The sequence below is a fragment of the Prosopis cineraria genome, unplaced genomic scaffold (genome assembly GCF_029017545.1).
Source record: "Prosopis cineraria cultivar Desert tree isolate PC_DT_omini unplaced genomic scaffold, ASM2901754v1 PC2, whole genome shotgun sequence".
NCBI classification, from domain to species: Eukaryota; Viridiplantae; Streptophyta; class Magnoliopsida; order Fabales; family Fabaceae; genus Prosopis; species Prosopis cineraria.
In genome coordinates this window covers 7,222,721-7,243,986 of record NW_026555333.1, presented here as the reverse complement: position 1 = coordinate 7,243,986, position 21,266 = coordinate 7,222,721, and the positions used below count along the sequence as shown (strand labels likewise).

The window sequence follows — 21,266 nt, the reverse complement described above, 5'->3', positions numbered from 1 at the left end:
TACATTTTAATATAAAAATTAAATTAAATTATAAAATAAAAATATCTATATATAATAGTACACGATCAGTTCAGAATATAATTAAGTTCAACTTAAACAAGTTCACATTCAACCACCAACCTTTTTTTTTTTTTTAAACCATGAATTCAACAACCAACCAACAGGACCTTCATCAAACTTAACAACAGATTAAAATGATAGTGTCGCGTTTGGCTGCGGTATCATGGAGCTGGATTGGAATATATGCGTTCAACTATATTACGTCCAATTTGGTATTTTATAATGGTCGTGATATCTTAATAAGCATGACTCAATAATTTATATTCTTTCCATTTATTTAAAAAAATTTAAAATATAATTTGTCTTGGTTTTAGCGCTAATTCACAAAGGGCCGTCCTATATTTTAAATGCCGTCTAACAATAGTGGATTCTCCACTTATTTTGACAGAACATGATCCTCGACATGCTAAAGGTTACTCATGCACTTGTCTGAAGACCGTTCCGCAAAAGAAATAAAAATCGCTGTGTGTCTATGATTGAAGACAGTAAGCACAGTGAACGTTTGATGCAGGAGAAGGCGAAAAGCTATTCGTCTTCTTGACGTGAAAACCTGCAGAAACTTTTTCCCATGAAAGTCTTGGATTGTTGAAATTTTCAGTTCTACTGTGGCAGACCAATGGAGAGGAACGAAGTGTCCAGAGTTAGTAGTTTACGTGAAATCAGCAGAGCTGAGAGCCTCCGCGCGAATGGTTCTCAAGTCTGGAGGAGTAATAGCATGGAAATGTTCTCAGCCTCTGCTCGTGAAGATGATGAAGAAGCTCTTAAGTGGGCAGCAATAGAGAGACTTCCAACGTATCTACGAATAAGGAGAAGCATACTCACTAATGATGAGGGTAATGCTAAAGAAATCGATATCAAGCAACTGGGATTAACGGAGAGAAAAATTCTGTTGGATAGACTATTGAAATTTGCGGAAGAAGATAACGAACAGTTCTTGTTGAAACTTAAGCAACGCATGGACCGGTAAGTGTAATATTTTGCCAGTTTGATTCTTGTGCCTTGAAGGTCATAGTCAAAGGTGAGCTTAAATTTCACATGTTGTGGATTCACTTTACTCAGAGTTGGACTTGAGATTCCAACAATTGAAGTTCGATTTGAGCATATAAATGTGAAGGCAGAAGTCTACGTTGGAAGCAGGGCATTACCTACAATGTTCAACTTCTTTGTGAATGTCTTGGAGGTATTTCAGTAAGATCCATACTATGTTTCTGATTTACTGATGATTTTGCCTCTAACTACTTACAATGCTCTATTCCTTTATCAAGGATTTCCTAAATTATCTCCACATCATTCCGAGTCCAAAGAAACCACTATATATCCTTCAGAATGTTAGTGGAATCATAAAGCCTCAAAGGTGAGTTCAAGTTCATTTTCTTTTTGAAAACGAAAAGGCAGGTATTCATTGCACGCCCCCCAGTTGGGTATGATATTTTTGCAGAATGACCTTGCTTTTAGGGCCCCCAGGCTCTGGAAAGACTACTTTGCTATTGGCCCTGGCTGGAAAACTCAGTAAGGACTTAAAAGTAAGGAAACCAACTTTAACTGTCATGATTAAAAGGGCTACCTGTTAAGGAATTATTCATTTGAATATCTAATTTTGATTAGTATGAAATCGCAGTATTCTGGGAGAGTCACATATAATGGTCATGGGCTGGACGAGTTTGTACCACAGAGGACATCAGCTTATATTAGTCAAGATGACATCCACGTTGGAGAAATGACTGTGAGGGAAACACTCTCTTTCTCTGCCAGATGTCAAGGGGTTGGGCAGAATTATGGTTAGTTAAATCACTTGGAATATGACAAACACGTTGAACTAGACTAAAAAGACCTAAACGGCTCTTGATCATGGTTTTGTTAATCATAACAACTGTACAGAGATGCTAGCAGAACTACTTAGAAGAGAGAAGGAGGCAAAGATAAAACCGGACCCCGATATTGATGCCTACATGAAGGTGATGAAAAGATCTTTTTTATTTTTTTAAAAAAGGGAGATTTTGAGCTGTTTCCTTCACGCTTGATACCTTTAAACTCTGCAGGCAGCAGCATTAGAAGGGCAGGAAACAAGCGTGGTCACTGACTACATTTTGAAGGTAGTTATCAAATCCCCAAGTCACACTAGACAAAAGCAAGTTGTGAGAACAGAGGTTTTCATGTTTTCCCCTCTAAAATAATGCAGATTTTGGGACTTGAATTATGTGCTGATATTATGGTAGGAGATGGAATGATAAGAGGTATCTCAGGTGGACAGAAAAAGCGAGTTACAACAGGTAGATTGATAACTAATTTAAAACCTGAATTTGGGTTTTCCAACCAGGTCGATTGATAATAAACAATTCTGGTGAATAATGCTCAGGGGAGATGCTGGTGGGACCTGTAAGAGTGTTATTCATGGATGAGATATCAACTGGCTTGGACAGCTCAACAACTTTTCAAATTATCAATTCAATCCGGCAATCAATCCATATTCTCAATGGAACTGCGCTTGTTTCTCTCCTACAGCCAGCACCAGAAACTTATGAGCTATTTGATGATATAATACTCCTCACAGATGGGCAAATTGTGTACCATGGTCCCAGAGAGAAAGTACTCGACTTCTTTGAATCTATGGGCTTCAAATGTCCTGAGAGAAAAGGAGTTGCTGACTTCTTGCAAGAAGTATGACTGCTAATTACTTATTCTTCCTTCTTGACATCCGCAACTTTAGCTGTTGTTTAATTAAAAAAAAAATTAAAGCTGGTTTCATTATTGTGAGATGAGATAGGTGACGTCAAGGAAAGATCAATGGCAGTACTGGGCACGCAAAGATGAACCTTACAGTTTCGTTACAGTCAAGGATTTTGTTGAAGCCTTCCAGTCATTTCACGTTGGTCATGTACTTGGAGAAGAACTAGCCAATCCTTTTGACAAGACCAAATGTCACCCGGCTTCCTTGAGCACAAAAAAATATGGTGTTAGCAAGAAGGAGCTGCTGAGGGCTTGTGTTGGCAGAGAATTTTTGCTTATGAAGAGAAATTCATTTGTCTACATATTCAAACTGACCTTAGTGAGTAAAACTAAAGAATTAAAGCTATTCATCCTATCTAATCAACTGAAACCTATAAACATTAAAATTCCCAGCACCCAAACATGTTAAGGGAAAAGGCACTTATATTTCTATTCTTCCTTCATTTCAGCTAAGCTATTTAGCGATCACGACAGCAACGTTATTTCTACGAACTAAGATGCATAAAAATACTGTTGCGGATGGAGGAACTTATATGGGTGCTCTGTTCTTCGCAATCATTGTGGCTATGTTCAATGGAATATCAGAGCTAAACATGACAATCATGAAACTTCCTGTCTTCTACAAGCAAAGAGACCTTCATTTCTATCCTTCATGGGCCTACTCTCTACCACCATGGATCCTCAAAATACCATTCAGCCTGGTAGAAGTTGCCATTTGGGAAGTAATAACATATTATGTCATCGGCTTTGATCCCGATATTACAAGGTGAGAAGGAAAACAAACAAAAAAAATCCGAAGCTAAATTTTTTATCACTGGTTTCAGAATCTAACGAGAACCCTCACTGGCAGGTTTTTCAAACAGTACCTGCTACTCTTGTGCCTTAACCAGATGGCATCTGCACTATTTCGATTGATGGCCGCATTAGGACGGGATATTGTAGTTGCAAACACTGCTGGGGCATTTGCTTTACTTGTCATCATGGTTTTGGGAGGATTTGTGATTTCACGAGGTAATATAATAGCAATGCAACCTTAAAAAATTTCGATAACATCATGATTGATAAATCTATTCTTTTTGCACCAGAGGATGTACACAAATGGTTTCTGTGGGGCTACTGGTCCTCGCCACTTATGTACGCTCAGAATGCTATTGCCGTTAATGAATTTCTCGGGCATAGATGGAGAAAGGTTTTTCTGTTTAATTTTAGTATTCATATTTGTGTGTGTGTGTGTGTTTGTGTGTTTTTTTCTATAGGTATATGTATGTAAGTATACCTTTATAATATATAATTGGGTAAATCTATTGCTGTCGCAGCTTATTGTCGATGGGAATGAAACATTGGGAGTCATGGTACTGAAAGCTCGTGGGTTTTTCCCAGAAACTTATTGGTATTGGATTGGAATAGGGGCTTTGATTGGTTATACCTTCCTATTTAATTTCATTTACACATCGGCTTTGCAATATCTGAGTCGTAAGTATCATCCTCAAGTTTATTTGGAATGTGAACCTTGACTTTCTTACTAATAATTATTTGTGCTGCTAATATAGCATTCAGAAAGGCACAAGCTGGGCTATCCCATGAAAAATTGATGGAGAGAAATGCTTCCGGATATGCAGAGCTCATTGAACAATCGCCAAAAGGAAAGATCTCTTCTGGTTAGTCCTTGAGCTTTAGTATGGGCTTCTTTTTGTAGCCTGGAGTCTGATATGTGAAAGCCATAACATGATGACTGATTAATTCAGGACCAAGCAGTGAGGAAGAAGCAAGCCTATCGAGAAGCTCATTTTCTAGTAGAATCAATTATAACAAAGCCAGTAGAAGCAGAAAGCGGGGTATGGTTCTTCCCTTTCAACCTCTATCCCTCACTTTTGACGAGATCAGATATTCTGTAGACATGCCCCAGGTACCTTATTTACTTTCCGTCAATATTTACCTTCAATTTTTTCCTTTAAATGCACTGCACCTGCTACTGGCAAGCTGAAGACCTCCTTTTTCATGATTGATGCGTCATAAATCATTCTGAATCAAAAACAACAAATAAATGGTGTAAAAAAATGTAAGAAATTAGAAACTTTCCTATGTTTTGACTCTAGTTGTGATCACAGGAAATGAAAAATCAAGGAGTTTTTGAGACTCGTCTTGAACTTTTGAAGGGTGTTAGTGGAGCTTTTTGGCCTGGAGTACTAACAGCTTTGATGGGTGTAAGTGGCGCTGGGAAGACAACTCTAATGGATGTTCTGGCTGGAAGAAAAACTGGCGGATATATTGAAGGAAGCATCACAATATCTGGATACCCAAAGAGACAAGAAACATTTGCTAGAATATCAGGATATTGTGAACAATTTGATATTCACTCACCTTATGTTACGGTCTACGAATCTTTACTATATTCTGCATGGCTTCGATTAGCCCCTCATGTTGATTCTTCAACTAGAAAGGTAATTTGAGATATTTTATGCTTTCAGTTGCAGTGTGCCTATTCTCGGATTAGGTTCTTAATCATAAGCATTGAAATCTTATACCTCTGTCTTCTGCTTGTGAGATGCAGATGTTCATTGATGAAGTTATGGAGCTTGTGGAGCTTACTTCATTAAGAGAAGCACTTGTTGGACTGCCAGGCGAGACTGGACTTTCAACTGAGCAGCGCAAGAGGCTTACAATTGCAGTTGAACTTGTAGCCAACCCTTCAATAATTTTCATGGATGAGCCAACATCTGGTCTTGATGCCAGAGCAGCTGCAATTGTGATGAGAACTGTGAGAAACACAGTGGACACAGGACGTACAGTAGTTTGCACCATCCACCAACCAAGTATTGATATATTTGATGCCTTTGATGAGGTGATAAATCCTTATCATTAACAAACAATTCTATTTTGGATACTCTATTACAAAACAATTTAGTATTTCCATTTAACTTTTCAGCTACTGCTTTTAAAAGTGGGAGGAGAGCAAATATATGCTGGTCCATTAGGTCGCCATTGTTCCCATCTAATCCAATACTTTGAGGTGAGTCCTCTACAAGCAAGATTAAACATATTAACTGCTATAAGGCTATTATTACTTTAGCATATTCATTTTAGTTTATGATTTCTGAAGGCCATTCAAGGAGTGCCTAAGATCAGAGATGGTTATAATCCTGCAACCTGGATGCTGGAGGTTACATCAGCAGGAACAGAGGCAAATCTTAGGGTCAACTTCACCAATGTGTACAGAAACTCAGAACTATACCAGTTAAACTCTCGTCGGACACTATACTTTAATAATGGCTTAAATAATTTGAATATGTTACTAATACTTTCAAGTGTACAGGAGAAACAAACAAATGATTCAGGAGCTTAGTAGGCCTCCTCTAGATTCAAAAGATCTATACTTCGCTAATCAGTATGCACAACCATTTTTCCCACAATTTATGGCTTGCCTATGGAAACAGCATTTATCATATTGGCGAAACACATCATATACAGCAGTTAGACTTCTGTTTACAACGATCATTGCTATATTGTTTGGGATAATTTTTTGGGGCATTGGCTTGCACAGGTATGTGAAAATGCAATAAAGACGCTAAAGCACGAAAATGAAACGCAAAACTTACAATCGAATACCTTCAAACTAATTGAAAATAACAGGAGAAAAGATCAAGACCTTTTCAATGCAATGGGATCAATGTATGCTGCAGTTACATTCATCGGGGTACAAAATGCTGCTTCAGTGCAGCCCCTAGTAGCCGTTGAGAGAACAGTCTTCTACAGAGAACGAGCAGCCGGAATGTACTCCGCTTTGCCATATGCTCTAGCACAGGTAAGTTACTGTCTTTACCACTCACCAAGCAATAAATCCGATACACGCAGCCATATCAAGTTCACCAATCATAGTCCAAGATAGATTAGCCACAGAAACTGCACTGAAAAGTTGACTATAGTTTCCTTCTTTTCTAGCTTGACTAGAAACGTGTGTGATGCGTGGTGAACCCAATATCAGCTTCTGGCTTTTCGCAGGTTATCATCGAGCTTCCCCATATCTTGATTCAGACTGTAATATACGGTATTATAGTATATGCCATGATGGGATTTGAGTGGAAGACATCAAAGCTCTTGTGGAATCTCTTCTTCATGTACTTCACCTTCTTATATTTTACATTCTATGGCATGATGACTATGGCCATCACTCCCAACCCCCACGTCGCGGGCGTAATGGCGAGCGCCTTCTACGCGATATGGAACCTGTTCTCAGGCTTCGTCATTCCCTTATCAGTAAGTTCCCGTCGTCTTCTATACATTTCACAGAATGAGACTAATATCTAAATGATGTGTTGTTGTGGAACAGAGAATACCCGTATGGTGGAAGTGGTACTATTGGATTTGCCCGGTTGCGTGGACCTTGTATGGATTGATTGTCTCCCAATATGGAGATGTAAGGGAGAAACTAGAGAGCGGCCAAACAGTAGAAGAATTTGTGGGGAGTTACTTCGGGTTTAAACATGAATTCTTGGGAGTTGTTGCAGTTGTGGTGGCTAGTTTCTCAGTCTTCTTCGCACTCATTTTCGTCTTCGGCATCAAGGCATTGAACTTCCAGAGAAGATGATAAAGGTGGTCAAACTATTGTTCAAATTCGTCCATCCGAAGCTGATATACTACCAATTGCCAATCAGTACCAGTAACAGTCGTCGTTTCGCATCGGAAACCCTTCCCGCTTTCAGAGCCATGTCGCTATTGAGCATGGGAGATGTAATTGAAGTGCCACTCCTTCTCGAATACAGGAGAAGCTATTATAAGCACAATCATAAACTTTAACAAGTATTTATTACATTTTCATCAAATTATTTTTCATAAAGTTAATATTTATGTTTATTGGATGAATTTGTTTAATTACTTATAAGAATAATTTAAATTCAAATATAATTATTATATTTATCTAATTTTTTAAAACTAAATGAATTAGCTATTTTATCTCATACTTGAAAATAGAAGAATATTGAACAGCATTTGCAATTCCACAAGCTGATAATATTCTAATCTCCACATCTAAAAGTAATCATTTGATTTTGAGTTAATCGCTTTCGTGCATGTTCGGCCGAGGCTTGAATTGACAAATATTCTCTATATTTTAAATTATAAAATAAATTTTAAAAAAATTATTTTAAAATATAAGATAGTTTTATAAAAATAAAATTTCATTAATAATATTTTTTAAATATTATTCTTTAATTATAGAGAGAATTAAAATGATATTATAATATAATGATTAAATTTGTAAGAACATTTTTAAAAATTTATAGTTTTGTTATAAAAATTTAAGTTTGTAAAATATCATTATTATATTTTTTTTAAATGCATAATCTTATCTTACATTTTCTTATAACTAGATTCAAACCCCATGCGTTGTATAGTTATTAATCAATACATATATAAAAACATTTCGTATGTAGCCATACGTATGTAATGATTGATATATTGGGGACTGATTAGAAAAATATAGTTTTTTTTATAAGGAAAAAATGTAGTTATTTAATTTATTCAACAATGCATGAATTTTTAGTTATTTTTATGGGTAACGCGCAATATTTCATGCCTAAATACTCCCAATTCCTTCTTGCTGACTAATATATTCAGTATTCATTAAGTAATAATTGATTAAGTAAACAATTATTAGACATTTAATTGATAAAGTAAATAGTTTCTAAACATGGGACATTGTTCCTCTCAACATAGAGCAGAATCCAAAATTCCTCTCAACTTACCATTAATCATTTGGGACTGGGGATGCAAAGATCACAGCAATTCCAGTGTCACGTCTATTATTATTACTCTCATAAAAGAAATAGAAACATCTTATCTTATACAATAAAGTATAATCAATTTTACCATTATGCAACAGTAACATTAACAATGTTGTGGGTCCCATCAATAGATTTTGTAAAATTAAATTATTTTTTCTTAATTTTTTTTTGCAATATTTTGTGTTATGCTCTTTTTTTTTTCATTTTGTCAAAAAAGTTAAGGCATGCTTGACAATGAGTACTAGCATTTTAAAAATATTTTTATACTGAATTTTTATAATAGCATATTAACATATTTTGTATTTATATAATTTTTAATTTATATTTTATTTTTTATGGGTAATAAATTCAAAAACAAAATAACGTGTTTCTATTTTTAAGACTGTACAAAAGTAAAAATATGTTACAAAAAATAACAAATTATTATTAAAAAATGCCCTTTTTAAAAAAGGTAACATTTTTTCAAAAAGCCTTTTCTGCCTACACGAGGCCAAAGCCTTCGGCTTCAAAATTCATATATCATGAAAGTGAAATTTAAAATTTTTGTGAAAGTAAAAGTTTGTCCATATTTTAGAAAGAAAGTAGATTTATATTTTATTTATCTCAAGACTATATTGTTTAAAAATATGCAGACACAGTAAATAAATGGTTGATTTCAATTTCAACTTTATATTTCTGAGCTTTATTGGTTTATTCCAAATTAGTTTCATAACAAGTGTTATACTTTAAGCAATTATTTACTGTGCATTAAATAATTGGTCTTCTTTCGTATAAATCCCATCGTCTTTTCTATTATTTGCATGTTATTAAAGTAGTTGAATCTGACTTCAATTATTCTGGGACTAGTTATTATGATATAAATTCATGGCAATATACTCAAACATTTTGTTTAATTATTATTTGAAATATTAAAGAAAATGCTTATGAAAATTATTGAATAGTATCTTTTAATTAATAATATTTTTAAAAATTTAGTTAATAATAGAATATAATGATGTTGTATAATTTATATAAACAAACTCACATAGTAAGATAAGAATAACTTTTGTTGTTGTTGTGTTGTTTGAAATATCAATACAATAATTTGCCTATCAATTATCTTTTTTGGAGCTTTCTAATAGCGGCTTTGCTTTGCCTTTCACAGGCGCAGTCACTATGTTCGTGCTAGATAAAACTTAACCCCACCCAACTTAAATATATGGCTTAAGGTTATTTTGCTTTTTTGATTTGTTGCAAAGGCTTTTTCCAGATGTGAACACTGAACACTATTATGACCATGCATTGCAACATGACAATAAGATGGATGATGAATATCTTTCTTTTTTTTTTTTTTTGGGCACAAGTATTCTTTTATTAAGGATAACCATGTTTGAAGTAAGACATTAAATATAAGCACATCTCAAATAAAATTCGAATCTCGCCCACGTTATAATTTTAAGATATTTTTAATCATTATAATTTTATTTTTAAAAATATAGAGACTAATATTTAAAAAGTAAAAAATTCAAAAGCTAAATTATAAGAGGTAAAATTCAAAAACTGATTTACAATCAAATCAAAATTTTAAAGATTGAATTATAACAAATCAAAATTCAGAGATTGAATTGTAACTAAATTAAAACTAGAAGGATTAAATAATTAACTTTTTTAAAAAACAATTATAAAAGCTATTCAATACTATATATTTTGCATTAAATAAGACTTTTAAAAAATATCATATATTTTAAAGTGGAGGTAGTGCTATTTAGTCGTGAAAAATTCAGCTTCCTTTTGACTCCTTCCAGCACATAAGTTCCACATCAATCTACCTTATGAGAAAGTTACACTGCTTAATTTATTTATTTTAAAAAAAAATAGAATCCTTCACAAAAACTCAAATATCAAAAGTATACCCAAACCAATAAGCAATCATAGTACTCGGAATCTCATCGTCGACGCATATTATTCCCGATTGGCCTTTGGAAACAAGGCAAAAAGAAGTACCCAATGCGAATAATTTCACATTGTCAAAAACCAAAATAAAAGTGGACTGGATGCCGCATATATTACAGTTAAGGTACTCTCGGTCAAATCCTACGAATGAATCTTATGAGGTACAAAGAGAAATCCGGGGAAAAAAAAGAAAGGACTAGCATCAACTCAATTGCCCAAGCTATCCAGGATGCTTTGCAACTCCCTCAAGCCTTCAGCAGAGAAGCTCCTGTGCACTCTAGAGCGCGGTGCCACCAAGTTAGGCGGAGGCTGCTGCTGGAAGCAAACCACAACCACCGCTAGGTTGTCTCCGCTCTTTCTCTTCAAAGCTTCATCAACCAAATCCTTACTGCACCTGGCTGGATCATTATGCTCCTGAAGCCTTCGCCTAGCAAAATCCACAGCATTTTGGCTCCTAAAAACATCCCAAATCCCATCACAGCCCATGATGAGAAATTCATCCTCTTCTGTCAGATTTGTGGTCATAAGTTCAGGCTCTGCACTAAGAGGTCCACCATCTCTGACTTTCAATCCTTCCATGTGCCAATCACCTAGAGCGCGGGCTACATTGAGCTGTCCGTTGAGATATCCATCAGACACATGACCTCCAGATGCCTCAATGCGCTTCCTCTCTTTGCTGTGTGTCGGTTTGTGATCCCTTGACATCTCAATAGCCTTTCCACGGCGACACAGCACTGCTCGACAATCTCCAGCATTTGCCACCACCAACATCCTGCAATCAGAAACTACAATCAACACGCAACATATCAAAGGCATGAGTCGGCAATGTGTTATTTTTCTTTGGGGAAAGTGTAGAAAAATTTACAAATACCAACCAATTGGGTGGCAGATTAAAGTGTCCTTGAACCCTCACAACAGGCATTCCAGAGACACATGGCATTTAGACTCTTGACAAAAAGAATATTAGTAAATTTCTTTGACATATATAATGCTTAAACTAACAAAGACTAAACCTATAAAAAGCTAACAAGTTCATTCATTCTGCATTATTAATCATAAAATTGGTTGATTCCATATCGAGGGCCAATATCGTTACATGTGCAAAACAACTTCCAAGATGGACTCGCCTTTTGTTTTTTAAAATCAAGCTTCACAAACATCAAGAGAACATGAAATAGAGCTGAAAAGTCAATTTTTTATTAAAAAAAAAAACTCAGAATCCGTGCATCATGCTACTCATCCCATTCCAATCAGATAACAGCTAGCTCAGGGGAAACGAAATAAAATACCATTAGCAATGTTTCAAGAACGATAATGGGCACCTAAAATATTACCCTTTGCAATTAAAAAAAAAAAGATAAAAATATCAAAACCCTAACCTTCCAATGACAACAGCAGCCAGAGCAGTGGTACCAGAAGCAAGGTCAGCATCAAGAGAGCAAGCTTCAGCAAAGGCATTGTCTGTCTGCAAAAATGCTGATGCAATAATCCTTTCAATATCACTTGGGAAGCCTTCATCCTCGACAATGAACTTTGGCAAATGATGACAAGCAAAATCAGCAGCATGCTTTCCGCCATGTCCATCAAACAACTGATCAACCCATATAGAGTAATGGGTTACTTTTTTCTAACAAATGCAGGACAAATGCTTCTCTAACGCTTGTCAGAAGTGGCAAAGACCAGCAATAACGTGTATAAAATGAGCTCATATATTGGTCCATATGAACATATGAAAAGCAAATACTATCACTAAAGAATATGATCTAATCTACAATTTCCCAAGAACTTCCAAAAGTACCGCGCTGAACGAGCAGGATGTAGGAAGAAAAGAAAATACAAGGGATATCAGGATGACAGGAACGGCATACAAAAGTCAATTATTAAATTCCAAAGATTGGCATGTGATACACACATGCACAGAGAAGGGGGCACCTCAATTCAAAAACACCACAGGCACTATAATCACTGCCATGAGCTAGATACTTAATGTGTTAAGAATAGAAAAATACCCCATAAAATGCACTGGGCCCATCTATGTGGTTCCTGAGTCCATAATTTGGCAAAAAGTTGTCTACGCACAAATACACGTCTTCCATGCTTGAACGGAACCCAATATCAGCACATCCTCCAGAGCGAACATTTGGTAGGAACACAGACTTGCAATCTCCAACAACAGGTTCTGGCTCAGCAGATATTTCAGACACCTTTGTCTTCATCTACTCAATTTCCCGTAAAATTTTCAGGAACAACAAAGGACACGTATCCAATAAATGGAGAAGGTGAAAGATAGACGCCCATCAGAAAAAATGTTATTAATGACACTCATTTTATAAAAGATATGATGAAAAAATTAAAAAGACTCGAAGTGATATAGAATAAGAATATTAAGAAACCCAGGCAATATAGCATATTTTCAGTTGCCCGCCAAAATTCCCGTCCCACCTAACGAAGATATAAATGTTAGCTAAGCAAGCAGTTAGATCCCGAACAAAAAAAATTGTGGGGGTGGGGGGGTTGGGATGAAATTACGTTCAGCTTTACTTTACTTCTTCTGCATTACGCTATCCTCTATCCCATCATCATTCTTCAAAGATTCCTAGATACCATTAAATTTGTTTTAGACCAATACTTCGAATCAAATGATAAGCTGAAAAATAATTACAGCAAGACCAACTTGTCTTTTCGTTCTTTCCTCCTGGAACCAAGCTGCTACATCATTAACACCATTAGCACAGTAAACGTATGTAGGACCCATTTGTCAGGAGGAATGAAGAAAAGTTTGTAGCTCAAACTTACAAGAGAAGGATGCCGAACAAGGGACTTCTTACTTGGTGCCGCCCCACGTTCGGTGCTAAGGCATTGTCGGTATTCGGCAGCGAATGGATTCGGCGGACGACTCTCGCCGGAACTCCTGAATCCACTACTTTTATTCTGTTCATTTTCCTCCATTCTTATCAACCATAAGATCCCCTTCCTGGAAACCCCCCAAATCTCACCCTCTCAATACTAAGAACAGAGATTCCCGCAATTCATCAATCCAGTAACTGACTTTCTAGGATGGCTCAGCTGCGAATCGAACGCAGGTATACCCACTTGAAGGCGAACTACAGAGCCGTTGTAGAACTGAAAACGGAGGTGCAGAGAGAGAAAAATTAGGGTTTTTGATATGGAATTGGGGTTGGTGGGTGAGAGACCGAGAAGTGTGCAGGTAGCGGAGATTTGCGAGAGAGGAGAGGTGGCCCCAATGAAGTTACTTCCAGAATGCAGGAAAGAGGAAGCAAGAATCAGGGCATGGAGACCACAGGTGACGAAATCGTAGAGACTGGGCGGTGAACTACTACGAGTGGTGGAAAGAATATAGGCGATTCGCAGGGAGAGTCGGTGGGGCTCCACGTGACGGAAAATTCATAACGACGTCGTGGTCTTTGAAACGAAAGACCTTTTGCCAGATCTTTTCTGCTATAAAAACTAAGGTTGGATATTCCAGGACTCGAATTTGGCCACCCCCCCCCCCCCGGCGCCAAATAACAAAACAAAACAAAAACAAATCAAATCAAAACAAAAGGAAAAGACTGCCATGGCGAGGGAAAATATCAAAATCTCAAATTCATTATTATTTTCGCGTGTTTTATTCGATTTTGTTTAGCATATACTCGTCTTGTTAAAGTTGTTTTCTAATCACGTTTATTAAAAAAATTACATATTAGTCCTGTAAAATAAATTTATTTATCAATAAATTTTATAAAATTTAAAAATCACAACTAAGTCCCCTAAAATTTGAATGTAATTTAAAATTACACTACAAAAATAATAATATCTCTATTAAATATATATTACATCAATTAAATGATTGGTTTACAATTACTTTATCAATTGTTTAAAACTATAATTTTAATTTTTTACAATTAAAATTTTACATATTTAATAATTAAACAATTATATGTTATTAAAGTTTAATAATAATTATTTATGATTATTTTATTAATAATTGACAACTATAATTTTATATATTCAATAATTAAAATGATCAATTTAATTATTAAATATATAGAATTATAATCGGAAAAAGTAGAAGTTATAATTATAAAATCATAATAAAGTAATTGTAAATTATTTAATTAACCTAATGTATATATATTTAGTAGAGTTATTATTTTTTTTATCTCAATTTTAAATTATAAATTGTAGTTTTTAAATTTTATAAAACTTATTTATAAGTAAGTTTATTTCATAAAACCTATATATATAATTTTTAAAAAGAATTTTGTGTTGACGTGTTTTACATTATTTATGTTCCTATTGAATTCACTGATCTCTTATCTTTTCGTTTCTAAATAATCATTGAGATACCAAAATTTTCAATCCATTCTGCTCGTTTTGAAATTTTACATTTTTATACTATTTGCTATCTTTATAAATTAATCTTGAAATGATTTATTTTTGAACTGTAGATAAGGTTTAATATAGTTATCTAGAGAGAGAGTTATTTAGAGAGTCAAACACTTGTAGGTTGAAATTATAAGTGGAATCAAACATGCCACCTTCCATTTATCTATGAGCTTGTATGTTATTAAATCACATAACCAATAATAACAAGGTTATATTGATGATTGATATATTGTCGTTATATTTGTCCAGCTCATTTAATCTATGGCATTTAAGTGGAAGATTGTTAGATTAATGAAGCCAGAATTTGTTTTTTGGACAAATCAAACCAGATTTATTATGAATTGGTGATAATTAATTATGGGAACTTTTACTGAGTCAATTTCTTCAAGTAATCATTTTTAGTGAGTAGACTGTACCTAATAAAATGGATCAAATATTCATTAATCATATGAAATTTGTGATAAATTGAACCGCACATGAATCTATCAGGAGCTCTAACTTGCAATCCCTAGGGCAATTAGTTGCTACCCTGTCGCGACATAAATTTGGCAGCGAACACGAGTGTCAGAGCTTCGCTGTTAATCAATGAATTAACTGCACAATTTTTGCCTCCCTTTCTTATATGTTACGAGATTAATTAACTGTTCCAAAAAAAAATATCTACGGACATTTTAAACGTTTCTTGCGAGGGCCTACAAGATAAAAACAGTTTATACTTTCATGATCCTCATCACACTAATAAAATCTAGACCTCGACCCAGATTTAAAATGTTTACTTTATATTTACTAAAATGCAAATTATAAAAATTTTAATATTAAAATGGATGATTCAAGTTAAATCTAGGCTAGACTGATAACGAGTAGATTTATTGAAGTTGTTTATAAATTTTATTTTAATAATTGCAAAATAAATACTTTAAAGTTGAGTTTACTGATGAGTGAGTTGATGTAGGCGTGGAAAAAGCACGCTCCAAAATTTGTAGTCGATAAATAATTAAATATCCTCACCACGAAAAGGTTAAAAACAACCAAGCCAATTGCATCCAGACATCAAACGTATCAATTAACTGACGGTGGCTTCCCTTAGATAGTGACTCCCCTGTTTTCTCTCTCCGTCATGTATTTGGCTGCACTATTTGTTCCTTAAGAAAATGGTATTCAATTTGTGCTCCGCATGTCTAGCTTACTTTCACTTACCCCATCACAAATTGTGCTTTTTTTTTTTTTCAACTTCTCTGAATATTCGTTATTTCCAGGCCAAGAAAATAATTATCCATCCCTTTTAAAAGCATACAAAAAACAAAAATCAACCGACACAAAAACAAAGAAGACCAAGTCGAATTTATAAAGCGTGTTTGATTTTATTGAATATAATTAAACTATTATTTCCTGGCAGAAGAGAAGAGAAGAAATTGAGATATTTTGTAGTTGAAATATGAGACTCGAGACTTGTATGTTTGTAGGTGTTGCGTGTTTGGAGGGAGGTGATAGCATTACTAATAGACGGAGACGGGATCACTGATTTGTTGTTATGTGAATGTTTGAAGGGTACACGCCTCAATTCCCAGATTGAAACCACCTCCAAACTGACCCTAACTTCCCAATCGTCTTCTTTATATAACATTAACATGTCTTCCTCCCTTTTTGCTTATTGAATCTCTTTCTTCCCATATCACTCTGCCTCCTCTTCTTTGCTAGAGTCTTGATCATGAGAACCACTTGCTGCCTTAACCTTCCCACTCCATCTTCAAACCCTACTCTCCATACCCGCGTCCCTGTCAAGCCACCCCCTCACTTTCCTCTGTAAGTCTGATCTATTTATTTATCACCCTCACTCGTTCACTCTCTTCGCTTCCCCTGTTTGTTCTTGCTTTTCTTTTAATGACTTCCTCTGTGTGTTGGAAATGAAGGGTCAGAGATGAAGCGTGCTGGAGAAGGCGATGCATTCTCGTGAAAATGGCTTCCACTCTCATCGGACTAGACCTCGCCAGTCTGGTCACTGCCGCTGAACACCAGACTGCCCTTGCTCTGCCTCTGCCTCTGCCTCTTCCCGCCGCCAAGTGGAGCCACGAGAGGACCTGCCCCTCCTGGCGCCAAAACTCCTTGGAAACCGTCGTGCCGGAGAATCTTCCCAGACCGGCCGCACGCCGGAGATATGAGTCCGTCCGATTCTTCGCCTTCAAGACTGCTCCTCCCCTTTCTGCCGCCGTTCAGATCAAGGCCGATTGCTTCTCCCTCTAAACAGCATGCTAAGCTGGCCGTGTAAATGTTACTTCAGGGATCATATTCATGTATTTACGTACACGTAACATATCAATCAAATATTGTTACCATTCCTGCAGAATTGCAGACTCATTGATTGAATATGATATTGTTGTTCCGATTTCTCAATTTCTTTCTTTTATTGAATCATAAAAAACTAAAATTTGGAGTAAATGTTAAATGATCTCGCACCATTGCAGTACTGAATTGGAATTACATTAGTTGGTGATGGTAGTACATTGTAGTACAAACTGATATTCATTTAGTCGACGCGTCTCGTAATCATAGCTCTTTCCAACTGTTTTGTGGGCTCCGGGAGACGAGATTGCGTCAAACATGAAACCGGGCTGAGGCCCATTATATTTCACAGCTAAAATACCATCGGCCCATTATCTGCTCCCCACCTAGATCACACATTATGAAGCCCAAAACCACCGAGCAGGGTAAAATCCTAGTCTCCTGTCAAACAGATTGAACTTGATTAGTGCGAAGATCAAATGAAAAGACATCTACGCCTTGATTTTTTTAAAAATAAATATATATATATATATATATATATATCAAATAAGATTGTTCTTAATTCACGATAAAAGGAAATAAACAAGTTAGATAAACAAGGGGTTGGATCTACAAAAATTCTCGAGCGTTTAGACTGCTCGGTAGTCAGTATATCGGATTTGGGGGAATCGTTACATATCCCTTAAAATTGAGGTAATGTTAGTAAAATTTGAAAAGAAGTATAATTACTTAAACAGTAAAAAAGGAGCTCTGATGTTTTTTAAATGAGAGAATAAAACATGGTCTGAGGGATTACATTGATAAGAATTAAACTAATTTGAGGTTTAATTTGTTTTCATCTAATTACATATACACGTTAGGTTATTAATATAATTTTTACATTAGATTATTGTGAGAGTTAATTTATATTTCAAAACTGAAAGGATTCGTATGATAATTTAAGAATATATAAAGGACTAAATTAATAATTGAGTCAAATATAAGGAACTTAAAGTTTCATTATCCATTGTTTACACTACTATTATTTTAATTACAAAATGAGTTGGGTTGAATAAATTATGTATTGAAAAAACATTAATCAAAGACTGTTGGACTATATTTGTGTCAATCAATAACTAATAAATTCTAAAGTTTTACTACAATCCCTTAATTCTTAATTGTTATTAATTTTTATGTGAAATAATTAAATTGTCCCTAAAATATAAAATAGTAAAAAAAAGGTTATCTCCATTGTCATTAGTGCTAGCCATCGGAGGGCCATTAGAGACCTTGTCGGTGGTTGATCATCGAAGCTCGAGCACTAATGACACTTTTTTTAAAACACATTGACAAAAGTGGTTAGGGGAGATTTGATCTCATAACCCTTCAGACACCTAAAAAGATTAGTAGCCACAAAGTCCATTTGGAAAAATAAAAAATGTAGCAATTTAGGTTTTTAAATCGCTCCTATGTTATAACATAAATCATAATGGTGCATCGTTAATTCAAAAATAAAACTTATTATTTTACTAATATTACTAGTTAATTTAACATGGTCAATTTTAAATTGAAAGTCTTAAAATTTCAAGCATTTTATGAACGTTGCTTGATGGCCACCAAGCTTTCTAAGGTGATCAGGGGATTGTGGGAACAAAATTCTCTTTGACCACTTTCATCAAATTTTAAAAAAAAAATGTTACTAATGTTGAAGCTCTTGCGACCTCATTGGTGACTATTCAGTGGCTGGCGCCAATGATTGTAAGGGTGACTTTTTATTATTCTATATTTTATAAATAATTTAGTTATTTTATATAAAAAATTAATATTACTCAAGGATTGAGAAATTGCAGCAAAATTTTAAAATTTATTAGCCACTGGCTAATATAAAAACTACGCTCTTGTAATTTTTGATTGATATTTTTCTTTTTATGTTTTTCTTAGAGGCCCATAAACATCGCCATGCTATTAAGTATTTTGATTTAAGTTCTTTTCTTTCTAAGAGGTGGAATAGAATAACCCGGTTGAAGCGTAATGATCATACGTCTGTAATGCATTGTATGTCCCATAATAGGTCCCATTCTTCTACCTTTTACCGGGAGTTGATGACTATTCATAGCTATTACCTTGACACCAAAGAAGAGTTCGACCCAATGCTTTATTTCTGTCCTAGTTGATCCTGATTCGACATTAGAAGTATATTGATTTTTCCCCAATAACCGAATACTTTTATCTGTAAATACTGCATATTTGATTCCATCCATAAATCTATTTTCTACCCTATGAGTTCTAGTCTCAATATGAATGCTAGTTCTTACTGTTCATATGTTATATTATGAATATACTACACCAATTCGTTATGAAATGTAAGGATGAAACCGAGATCAATTAGCATGAGTAACTTGTCAACTGCAGAAAGCGGTCTAACTTCTCAATTTGTGGAACATAATAATGTAAGAGGATTTTCTGAAATATTATTGATGAGAAGAAGAAGAAATGAGGAGGAGGCAGGAGTGGCATTGAAAAGAGGGGCGATGATGGCAGCGGAGTGGCATCGCTGGTCTAGCCTTGCAACTAGGTACGTGGGTTGTTTATAGAGGCGCAGAGAGTAACTACCAACCAGCAGGCATGGTGTTTGAATATTTCCTAGGACAAATACCAGAACTAGCTAGCTTCTAATGCTATTATTTACTCTCTCTCTTTCATTTCTTCTTCTGGCCATTCCTGGGATATCATCATATCATGCCCCCTCCCTCTATATTCCACCCACTGCCTACTCCTGCCCTCCCCCTTCACTCCCACCTTCGCCGATCCCCACCACTGCACTCTCTCTCTCTTTTAATAATCCTGTGTCCCTGTATTTAAAATAACCTTTTATTCACTTCATTTCTTATTTACTTCAGTTGCTCTCCTTTTTCCCTCAAAATAAACACGCAACAAACGCAGAAAATTTGAAATGTATACTGGCCATCACGACATTCGGTGTCAGTGAAGCTGTAAATAAGAGAGAAAAAAAGTGACCGTACGTCGGGTATGTAGTGTGAACTTTCTAGTGGTTAGAAATCACGACGTGGAAAGTGTGACCGGAGTAGATCGTGGGCTTGAAACTTGAAAGCAATACACCCACACGCACGATATCTTGACCAGACACACAACTAAATCGTAGCATGCATGCGGCCAAAATGGTAAAATATTTAGTATAGACCCTACGGTAGGCTCCTTAACTGGAAAAACACTGGGTCTTGGCCAGTCCTTCAAAAATGTGTACATAACAATGAAATATTTATGTTGTCCTTCAAATATTCATGGGACTTGGGGAATTAAACGACAATCCCACCTTGCAATGTCTGGTCACCATATGGTAACATTAACAAAGTACTAGTAGCAACTGGTGAGTGGGGAACAGGTTGTTGACTATCTCGTGCCAAATGGGGTGCAATATTATATGGATCTGTTGTCGCCCAGAACCAAAAATGCTGCTATACATTATCACCTACACGCCGACACATGAATCAATATCTGCCTTCCGGAGGGGCAGCTCTATATCACACTTTCTCTGTGCGCGCGCTCGCCTGGACCCCTTCGGCTGCATCACGACGTTGCTAATGCTGTTACTTACGATCAGTTTGATCCTGATTATATATCATCCTCATTCTCATGGCCCACCCCTTGTACAAAAAGGCAACTAGTTGGGTATGTGTTTTCCAGTTTGGATTGGGGTTTCTCTATTTATCTTGGACTCAGGATGGCCCGACAGCATCGGAGCGACGCGTGCGGACCATTGTTTGCACGCTGTTTCAGGATGTCACGTATATTTCCTCATTTCCTCCTGCATTCAGACAAGCTCCAGCTAACAAAAATCATTGGACTGCACATGTATGCTGAATTTAAGGATGAATTTTTTTTTATACTCCTTAAATTTTAAATTATAAAATATTTTTAAATAAAATCTCATGTATCAATAAATTTTATTTAATATACTTAATAATTTTATCTTTTCAAAACAAAAAGTATAAACTTTCGTATCCATAATTTATTATATTGAAAAGAAAAGAGTTGGGAATTAATTATAGAGAGAGTAAGAATAATATTGAAATTAGTATATTTAATAAAATCTTAATT

At 35.4% G+C, this 21,266-nt stretch overlaps 3 protein-coding genes across 4 annotated transcripts; 2 read left to right on the top strand and 1 right to left on the bottom strand.

The window, feature by feature from the left end:
- The first annotated feature begins 440 nt into the window (after positions 1-440).
- Positions 441-7,626, top strand: LOC129302501 (pleiotropic drug resistance protein 1-like). Its single transcript, XM_054941441.1, has 24 exons — positions 441-1,023; positions 1,120-1,240; positions 1,326-1,414; positions 1,499-1,583; positions 1,679-1,838; positions 1,939-2,015; positions 2,100-2,153; positions 2,240-2,330; positions 2,417-2,718; positions 2,825-3,106; positions 3,237-3,553; positions 3,638-3,798; positions 3,873-3,976; positions 4,104-4,260; positions 4,338-4,445; positions 4,533-4,693; positions 4,896-5,228; positions 5,339-5,629; positions 5,714-5,797; positions 5,888-6,021; positions 6,101-6,328; positions 6,418-6,589; positions 6,787-7,041; positions 7,115-7,626. The coding sequence occupies exons 1-24, from the start codon at positions 677-679 to the stop codon at positions 7,370-7,372; spliced, it is 4,371 nt and encodes a 1,456-aa protein (XP_054797416.1). The 5' UTR covers positions 441-676; the 3' UTR covers positions 7,373-7,626.
- A 2,855-nt stretch (positions 7,627-10,481) lies between these two features.
- On the bottom strand, positions 10,482-13,936 carry LOC129303379 (probable protein phosphatase 2C 22). 2 transcript variants are annotated; one of them, XM_054942667.1, is made up of 4 exons: positions 13,296-13,936; positions 12,509-12,715; positions 11,879-12,090; positions 10,482-11,271 (listed from the first exon to the last, which is right to left on the bottom strand). In XM_054942667.1, the coding sequence occupies exons 1-4, from the start codon at positions 13,446-13,448 to the stop codon at positions 10,707-10,709; spliced, it is 1,137 nt and encodes a 378-aa protein (XP_054798642.1). In that variant the 5' UTR covers positions 13,449-13,936; the 3' UTR covers positions 10,482-10,706. The 2 variants fall into 2 exon arrangements, with proteins under 2 accessions (XP_054798642.1, XP_054798643.1); XM_054942668.1 differs by having other exon boundaries at positions 12,509-13,205; positions 13,296-13,436.
- A 2,249-nt stretch (positions 13,937-16,185) lies between these two features.
- LOC129303484 (protein CHLOROPLAST VESICULATION) lies at positions 16,186-17,279 on the top strand. Its single transcript, XM_054942831.1, has 2 exons — positions 16,186-16,691; positions 16,799-17,279. The coding sequence occupies exons 1-2, from the start codon at positions 16,597-16,599 to the stop codon at positions 17,127-17,129; spliced, it is 426 nt and encodes a 141-aa protein (XP_054798806.1). The 5' UTR covers positions 16,186-16,596; the 3' UTR covers positions 17,130-17,279.
- Positions 17,280-21,266: the final 3,987 nt, after the last annotated feature.